The sequence below is a fragment of the Propithecus coquereli genome, unplaced genomic scaffold (assembly GCF_000956105.1).
Source record: "Propithecus coquereli isolate 6110/MARCELLA unplaced genomic scaffold, Pcoq_1.0 Scaffold143, whole genome shotgun sequence".
Classification (NCBI taxonomy): domain Eukaryota; kingdom Metazoa; phylum Chordata; class Mammalia; order Primates; family Indriidae; genus Propithecus; species Propithecus coquereli.
In genome coordinates, this window is record NW_012138636.1 from 3,092,571 (window position 1) to 3,102,152 (window position 9,582).

At 43.4% G+C, this 9,582-nt stretch overlaps 1 protein-coding gene across 1 annotated transcript in view; it reads left to right on the forward strand.

Annotated features, from left to right (window-relative positions):
- Nucleotides 1-7,297, forward strand: part of CWH43 (cell wall biogenesis 43 C-terminal homolog (S. cerevisiae)) — a 68,897-nt gene extending 61,600 nt beyond the window's left edge. Inside the window, 3 exon segments of the mRNA XM_012639899.1 lie at nucleotides 569-630; nucleotides 3,461-3,616; nucleotides 7,039-7,297. Of these exon segments, the coding sequence (XP_012495353.1) occupies nucleotides 569-630; nucleotides 3,461-3,616; nucleotides 7,039-7,117 (297 nt within the window). The 3' untranslated portion in view covers nucleotides 7,118-7,297.
- Nucleotides 7,298-9,582: the final 2,285 nt, after the last annotated feature.

Sequence of the window (9,582 nt, forward strand, 5' to 3'; positions counted from 1 at the left end):
GTCTCAAGCTTTCAACATCAAAAAGACTCATGATTGCTCCTGAAATGTGTTTTTTTCCATGATTCGATTTAACAAACACAGATTGGGCACCCGCTGAACGCCAAGCTTCATGCTAAGTACCAGGCAGCCAGAAGTGATGAAGAGTCCCCTCCACGCAGGAAGGGGAGAGTAGAGACATGAGAACAAAGAACTGGCACAATGGCGTGCGCCTACAGCACAACACAGGATGGCCGATGCAGAGGTGGTCAATTCTGCTTGGGATGAGAGGCTTGGAAAGCCGCAGGAAGCCAAGACTATAGCGTAGTCACCGATTTTCCTCACTCCCTCTCCTAGACCACCTTCATCTTTGTATCCCCCATATATAGTACAGGAGCTAGATGGGCACATAGTAGGTGCTCAAGAAATATCTGTAGAACGAACAAATAATTTGGACCTTAAAGAAACAGTAGGGGCCAGGAAGAGAAAGTAGCATGCACAAAGGGATATTTATCACATTTTTTGGGGGGCAATGCAGCGTAGAGCTTTGTTTTTTTATGCTTTAAACGTGCTCTTCTCTGTTCTTTATTAGGATATCGACAGCACAGATCATGACAGATGGTGTGAATATATTATGTATCGAGGGCTGATCAGGTGAGCAGAGGGGTTTGGTTTTTGTTTTTTTCATCTGTTATTACTGTGATCTTTTGGGTCTATCTTAGAGGAAAAACTTTATGGAAGCAATTAATTGTTGTTACTTTTTTAAACAAACATTGATTTGGCTAGTTACGCAGTTCAACGTTTTTTTTTCAAGGCCTGGTCTCATGATTTAAGAAGGTATAAATAGCTAAGCAAATTAAACTTAATTATATAACGAGGAGACTGTGGAAGCAATTAAGTGTGATAAGTACGTAGCTGTCAACACGTGTTAGGAATGGCACCATTTTTGACCGTGGCTTGGTAGAAGCAGCATGGACCACGGGATAAGGAAGTCCTGGGCTTCGATTCCAGCTGTACCAGCTTCTAATCAGTAATCTTGGGTAAGTTAACCAACTAGCTGGGGCCACTACTCTACAGTGGTGAGAGCTCTAGGTAAATGGTATTTTTTAAAAAACCATCCCATATAAAAATATTACCCAGTGGGGACAGAGCTTGTCCGGTGATGAGTGACAGTCCAGTGAAGCAGACCCATTCGTCATTCGCCAAGACTGACCCAGCAGCATGGATGCCAGGCCCGGGGGGAAAGCTGTAAGCAAGACAGGGCAGGACCCGCGCTGGCAGGGGGAGGACGGACAACTAGCAGAAGGAGTAACTGCAGGATGTGTCACTTTCGAGGGTGACGAGAGGTGGGAAAAGCTGAGCCATGTAAGGAGAGTCCAGAACGCGGAGGTGGGTGCAGCTGTACGTAGGGGCGGGGCGGGTCTTCCTAGAAGCTGACGCTTGAGCCAGGATTGGCAGGAGTGGGCCATGTCGCCACCGGGGAGGAGACCCTTCCTCGTAGAGGGACCAGCCAGTGCAAAAGCCCCGGGCAAGAGTGCCGGGTGGATCTGAGGAAGGATGAGGCCGGTGGGGCTGGAAAGGTGCCAGCCTCCTGAGTAGCTGGGACTACGGGCGGGCACCACCATGCCCGGCTAATTGTTCTGTTTTTTGTAGAGACGGGGGTCTTGCTCTTGCTCAAGCTGGTCTCGAACTCCTGGCCTCAAGCAATCCTCCCATCGCGGCCTCTCAGAGTGCTAGGACTACAGGCGTGAGCCATGTGCCTGGCTGAGATTCCCTATTTTAATGGAAAATTTGGATTGTCAGGTTCCTTATCTTCAGGGAACTTTTGGAGCACCCTTGAAGGCAGTGTCTATGAAATGAGTTAGAACTCTGACCTTAGAGATTTGGGAAATATTAATAAATAGCCTAGATTTACTAGAGACAGTGGCCTAGAATGACAAGGAACCGCAGGGATTTGGGACCTGAGCTTGGACTAGTGCATTAGCCTGACAGCTCCAAGCCACATCTGGTGCTCAGTTACAGCTCTTCTTACCTCCCCGGTGGGCAGACTTGCCGCCTTGGCAGGCCCTGGCTCTGGGTTTCTGTTTCGATTTTGTATACAGTTACAGGTATGTAGTTACAGGCTATGTTTTAAGTGCTTCTCCCCTCACCATGCTGGACCAAGCCCTTGTCATTTTCTACCTATGTTATTGCAGTGGCCTCTTAACTGGTCTCCCTGCTTCGACCCTTTCCCTGAAGGCTATTCTCTACCCAGGAGCCGTCGCAGACCTCTGCCCCAAACCCTCTGCTGGATTCCCATCTCACTCTCAGAAAACCCCCCGACGTCCTTATAGCAGCCCTGTGAGGAAGGCTCTGCGTCATCTGCTCCCACCCCACCCCCAGCGCATCTCCTGTGACGGTCCCTCTTACGCACCTCTCCAGTCACAGCGGAGTTGGTCCCCAAAACACCACACACATTTCTACCTCAGGACCTTTGCATTGGCTGTTCCCTTTCCCTAAAACCCCCTTCCTGCAGTATCTCTATGACTGGCTCCCTCACTTCATTCGATGTTTTGTTCCTGTGTCGCCTTATCAGAGAGGTATGCCCTGACTATCCGACATAAAATTGCAACCTCTGCCATCATCCCTGCCTGTCCTCCTTTCTCTGTGTGTCCCCTGGCACATATCTGTCACCCAGATCCATTGTGTTCATGCACACGTGTTTAATGTGTGCTTCCAACTAGAAAGAAAGCTCCACAGGGCAAGGACTTCATTCTGTTCACCACCTGTCCCCAGTACCTAGAACAGTGTCTGCACATAGTAGGACCACATACATATATTTACTTCGTTGAATAAGTGAATGAGTAAAGCTGACCTACTTTTTTCGAAGAAGTAAAATATAAATAAAATAAAATGAATTCTTTGCTGCTGGCAGTTCCCCCATTTTTCCATCTGAACTCTTCAGTAAGAAATATTTGGATAACATCTACAAAGTGCTTTGAATTTCCCAGAGAACTGAAAGCTCTAAGCCAAAACAGGATGTGGAATTTTTTCAGGAATACAACATCTTTGATTTTTATACTTATAAGTGTGGCTGAAAATATGCATGTGGTATTTGGATTTTTAAAGGTAAGAAGGAATTTAGGCATACACGCCTGTCATTCTGAAGAATTCCTGTTATTAACTCAAAACATAATTGAGTTAGGCCTCCCATAATTGCGTGGGAGGCAGTTTGTACAGACAGAATATTCATTAGCGTAAAAGGTGAAGTAAGGTTGCTAAGGATATTCGGTTAATTAAACCTGTGTGCATATTCCTTGTTCATTTAAATCTAAAAGCAATATTTTTGTCAACATTTAGATGAATAAATCAAGTTAATTCTAGTTGCGATATATAGAGTTAGAAATGGGAAGTTGGCTTAATAATGAAGGTGCTATCACCTAGACCTCATTATATTTCTATAGGATAATGAAACCTTGACAAATCGTTTCTATTTTTGCTACAGATTGGGTTATGCCAGAATCTCCCGCGCTGAACTGAGTGATTCCGAAATTCAGATGGCCAAATTTAGGATCCCTGATGACCCCATTCATTACAGAGACAACCAGAGAGTGGTCATAGACCACCGAGAAGTTCCCAAGAAAATCCACTTTAACCCCAGGTGAGCGAGTCCCTTTACGTTGTGCTACAATTAGGAGCTACTGTGTCCCTTCTAGGGAACTTCCATGTCACCTCAAAATGAGCTAGAAATTATATTTGGTTCTAGAGGTTTGTTCCAGGTAAGGGAGCCCATGGTAAAGATGATAAAATCCTGCTTGGGTTGAAGTTATGGTCCCTGCTCTCTGGAATTGAGAAATATGTTGTATTCCCAACCTCAGGTAAAAAAAATAAAACGGCACATCACCATCATCATTATCATCGTCATCACTACAGTTGCTAATATTGAGTGCTGCTGTGTCCCAGACCCCGTTCTAGGTGCTTTGCTATCTCAGTTAATCTGCATTGGTTGGTACTCTTTGTTATCCCCATTTCATAGATGAGGAAGCTCAGGTTGAGGAACACAAAGTAACGTCGCTGGGGTTGCCTGGCTGGTCAGTGACGGAGCTTGTAAGTGGGAAGGGAGCCTGCTGGCATCATTGGGTTACTGGGATCCTCAGCTCTGGCTGCACATGAGGTTCGCGTGGGGGAGCTTTTAAAAAATACCATTGCCGGGGCCCCTCCCTAGACCAACTCATCGGGACCCCCTGGGGTGGTACCTGGGCTTTGGGATCTAAAATATTCTTTCCAGGTTATCCTAATGTGCAGTTAGGATTGAGACTACAGAGCATGGATAATTCATTTACATTGCAGACATTCTACCTTGTGAAATATATTGGGGTTGGTTTTGTTTAGTTTTTGATAGAAGTTACCTGAGAAAGCTATTTGCAGCAAAACACATGATTTGGAGGATGTGCATGTTCTCCCCCGTAACTGGGTGATGAGAGGAAACTTCCATAAAAAACCAAACACGGGCCGGGCGCGGTGGCTCACGCCTGCAATCCTAGCACTCTGGGAGGCCGAGGCGGGCGGATCGTTTGAGCTCAGGAGTTCGAGACCAGCCTGAGCAAGAGCGAGACCCCGACTCTAGTAAAAATAGAAAGAAATTAATCAGACAACTAAAAATACATAGAAAAAATTAGCCGGGCATGGTGGCGCATGCCTGTAGGCCCAGCTACTTGGGAGGCTGAGGCAGGAGGATCGCTTGAGCCCAGGAGTGTGAGGTTGCTGTGAGCTAGGCTGACGCCACGGCACTCTAGCCCAGGCAACAAAGTGAGACTCTGTCTCAAAAAAAAAAAACAAAAAAACACAGAACATGCCCCAATATTATTACTATTTGACATTTCTAGTACTTTCACCAGCTAATAGCTATAGAAATTTCTCATTTTTGGTGGGGGAAAAGACATTTCTCTATTCTCTTTTTCTTCCCTGTCCCTCCTTACAATAAGAAAAAATTGTACCAAAGTGTAGGCAGTGAATGAGAAGAGCTATGACCAAATTTTGATTTGCTTCAATTCCTGTACTTATCTTGCCCTGTATCCGTGTAACGTGATTGGGAAGAACCTGGGCTCTCGGGTCATCTGCCTGGTTCAAGTCCTCACTTTGGCCAGTAAACAGCTGGGTAAATTTGCACCAGTTGCTTAAGCTCTCTAAGCTTCCAGTCCTTCATCTAAAAATGGGAACAATAGTAGTGCCTATACCCTAAGGTGTTTTGAGGTTCGAATGACACATAAAACTCTTAGAATCATGCACAGTGAATGCTCAGTGTTAAACCCTCGTTGCAATGGCGACAATGGTATTTGTAGTAGTAACAGTGGAGGTATTAATAAAATAGAAAGTTTTGCTGAATGAGATGACTTCTTAAATGGAAGATAGAAGATCCGGGAAGGAAAAGATTTTCTTGTTTCCTTACTCTTCACATACCAGGAATGTAGAGAAATTCAAATAAAATATGTTTGGCTAACTACAACTGCAGGTTGATCCAAACCAACTGTGAAGGGAGCTAGATCTGTTTTCCCACTCATTTTAATTATGAAAATAACAAAGGCATAAGTAGAAATCCTGCCTTAATTTAAAAGTTGTGGTGAAGCCAGCGCAGCGCGGTGGTGCAAACCTACAGTAGTTCCAGCTACTTGAGAGGTTGAGGCAGGAGGATCCCTTGAGCCCAGGAGTTTGAGGCTACAGTGAGTTATGATTGTGCCATTGCACCCCAGCCTGGGCAACAGAGCAAGACCCTATCTCAAAAATAAAAAAAAAAAAAGAAGAAGAAGAAAAATAAAATAAAAATCGTGGTGAGAACATTTAAGATCTGCTCTTCTAGCAATTTTCAAATGAATGTATATTTGTGAACTGTACTCACAGTGCTTTACTAGATCTCCAGAACTTTTTCATCCTGTCTCATTGAAGCTTTGTATCCTTTCACCAGCATCTCCCCAACCACTGCCCCCACCAGCCTCTGGCAACCACCATTCCACTCTCTACTTCTATGAATTCCACTATTATAGATTCCACATATAAATGAGATTATGAAGTATTTTTCTTTATGTGCCTGGATCATGTCACTTAGCGCAATGTCCTCTAGGTCCATCCGTGTTGCTACAAATGATAAGATTTCCTTCTTTTTAAAGGCTGAGTAGTGTTCCTTATATATATGTGTAAATGAATACCTGCCGCATGTTCTTTATCCATTCGTCTGTCAGTGGACGCTCAGGTTCATTCTGTGTCTTGGCTACTGTGAATAACACTGCAGTGAACATAAGAGTGCAGATATTTCTTTGACATTAATTTCTTTCCTTTAGATATACACCAAGAAGTGGGACTGGTGGATCATATGGCAGTTCTATTTTTAATTTTTTGACAATCTTCCATAATGTTTTCCATAGTGGCTGTTCTCATTTACATTCCCACAACAGCGCACAGGGGTTCCTTTTTCTTCATGTCCTCGCCAGCAGTTATCTTTTGTCCCTGGTACCAGCCATTGTAACAGGTGTGAGGTGATGCCTCATTGTGATTTCAATTTGCATTTCCCTGATTTGTGATGTTGAACATCTTTTTACGTACCTGTTGGCCATTTGGATGTCTTCTTTTGAGCAATGTCTAGTCAGGTCCTCTTTCTTGTTCTGCTCTGCACCTTCTTCCTGTGGAATCTCCAGTAGCTTCTGGCACTTCTCCCTCAGAATTACACCTGGGCTATGTTTTTTCCATCTAAAACTTCTCCTTCTTTCTGAGATGATCTGGTGACTGATGTCTCGAGTCGGTCATCTTGCCTCGCCACCTCAGCCAGTAATTCTTGAACAGTTATGCTTATGGATCATTCCAGAAGATTCCATTCCATGGAAAGAGCACTTTGGAGGTTACAATTTTAGTCTGCCTTCCCCACATGCATGATTCCTCTTTTATTTATTCATTTGCTGTTTTATAAATTTATCACATCGATTCTGGCATTAGGGTAGATAAGTAAACCCACAATAGATTATGGTTGAAATTTTACATAAGAACGTACATTTCTGAATCGTTTTTACATATGAATTACTTTTTTTTTTTTAGATTTGGATCCTACAAAGAAGGGCACAATTATGAAAATAACCATCGTTTTCATATGAATACTCCCAAATATTTTTTATGAAATATTTAAAACAAGAAGTTATTGGCTGAGCAAGCCTTAGAAAAAAAGCATGTAAGATAAAAAGAAGAGATTAATGAAAGTGGGAAAATGCACACAAAGAACTTTTAAAAAGCATGGTATCTAAGCCGTGGGAAATTCCATCCATTTATAAAATACGTGTTGCCTAATAAAGCATTTCTCCAAATTGTTTTGCTTAAATTTTTGATGAAAAATAGAATGTGGGGTAATAGAGGTTTTACTATTAGAGGTAAAATAACAAAAAATGTCATACCTTTTTAATGTTTAAAAATAGGAAACTGATTTATTGATGAGCTGGAAGGACTACGTACAAAATCAAGCACATTTAAATCTTTCTTGGGACAAAGTAAGGGAGAAATGTTTACAGATTAAAATTCTAGAACTCTCAGAAATACAGTGCCAACTCCCATCAGAAGATCTGGAAGCTGCTCAAAGATGGGCCGATCATCTGCAAGCCCATGACTGTCCGTTCCCAGGCTTGGTGCTGGAAAAACACCTTGGCCCACCAAAGGGGCAGGCACATGGGCACAGATAAGCCAAAAGGTACAGTCGATGCTCCAGTGCCCGAGAAGGTAACCTGGATGAGGAGGGGGACGATTCTGCACCAGCTGCTCAGAAGATTGACTGCCATGTGTATCACAGCCCATACCTGAAGGTGAAGGGGAATGTGTTCAAAAACAAGTGGATTCTCCCAGAACACATCCACAAGCCGAAGGCAGACAAGGCCCACAAGAAGCTTCCGGCTGGCCAGGCTGAGTCTAAGACCAAGGCAGGTCTAAGAGCCGCAGGTCTAAGACCAAGGAAGCACACAAGGGCCGTGACGAGCATCTCCAGGCCTTCTCCAGGCGATCAAGGAAGAAAAGACCAAGAAATAAATCTCCTCTCTTGTCTGTACATAGTGGCCTTGGTGATAACAGATCAATCATTCAAATAAAACAAGCCTTTATCTGCTTGCCAAAAAAAACAAAAAGAGTTTGGATTTCCTGAACTCCCTACGAAGCAAGCAAATTATTAACACATTTTGGAAAGATTTTTAAGAAGCACTGATGAAATTTTCACATAATTAATTAGAATACCATATTCTCTAAATATTTTTGTTAATGGAGATTATTTCTTCAAAACATTCTGAAGTGAATATAGCCATAGAAAAGAAAGGAAATAATTGTTCCAAATTCCTTAGCCAAGTAAATAACTTAGTCTTATGGTATATACTTTTCTTAGCTGGAATTTGCCCTACTCACAAAGTCCTCATTTTCATTAAAGTAAACAAGAAGTTGAATGTATTTCTTTTAATTTCCACCACTGTCATGTGATGGCAATTGACTTCTTTGTTTTTTGTTTTTTAGAGATGGGGTCTCACTATGTTGCCCAGTCTGGAGTGCACTGGCTATTCACAGGTGCGAACATAGTGCACTGCAGCCTCAAATTCCAAGGCTCATGTGATTCTCCCACCTCAGCCTCCCAAGTAGCAGGCATGTGACACTGCACCTGGCTTGATTCGGCATCCCTGAACAGATAGGAAAGGCAGATGTCACAAAAATTAATAGTTGCAGACTCCTGTGTTCAGTGACTACATTCGTTCTTTTGTATAATATTGATAATGCATGTTGCTTTGTAGTCTACAAGTCCTCTTCCATATAAAATTTCTTTTTGGTCCTCACAATGATCTTTTTAGCTAATGTTTTGGTTATCTATTGTTGCAGAATAAACTATATCTCGTGATTCTGTGTGTTAGGAATTTAGGCAGAACTTGGCTGGGCAAGCCTTATGCTCCACATGTCATTGATGAGGGTCACTCACTGGCATTTGGATGGTGGCTGGGCTGCGCTGGAGGGTCCAAGCTGCCTTCACTCATGTGACAATACCTTGATGAAGATGGCTGGAAGGCTGGATTCAGCCAGGCCCTTTGGTTGCTTTCTTTACATAGTTGGACTTTATTATATACGGTGGCTCAGGGCTCCCAAAGCAAGTGTTCCAGGCGATAGAAAATGGAAACTTCCAGAATAGTAAGGCCTGCTCTTAGAAATTGGAACGACGATAGTTCTGCTGTGTCCCATTCACCAAAGTAGTTGCTCAATTCAAGGAGAGGGGACCGAGACCTCACACCTCAATAGAAAAGGTGTCAGAAAGTGTGTGGCCACCTTTGACCTGCCACAGCTGCATTTCAGGAAGTGGCACTTGCGTCTTCTAGATGAGGAAACTAAGACTCAGGCTATGGAGTGACTTGCCCAGAAGGGCACATCTAGTAAATGGGGACAGTGGGACAGGACCCCAGGACAGCTGATCCCAAGGGCAGTGTGTTTTCCACCCCACAGGTATGCATATATCACTGTGCATCTTGTTGGAGTCAAATAAATACCTTCTGAAGAACGTAATATGCCAATACTGCTTCTTTTTGATCTTCCTCTTTTAAAAGTTCCTGGGGGAGTCCAGGACATGTGAGGGCC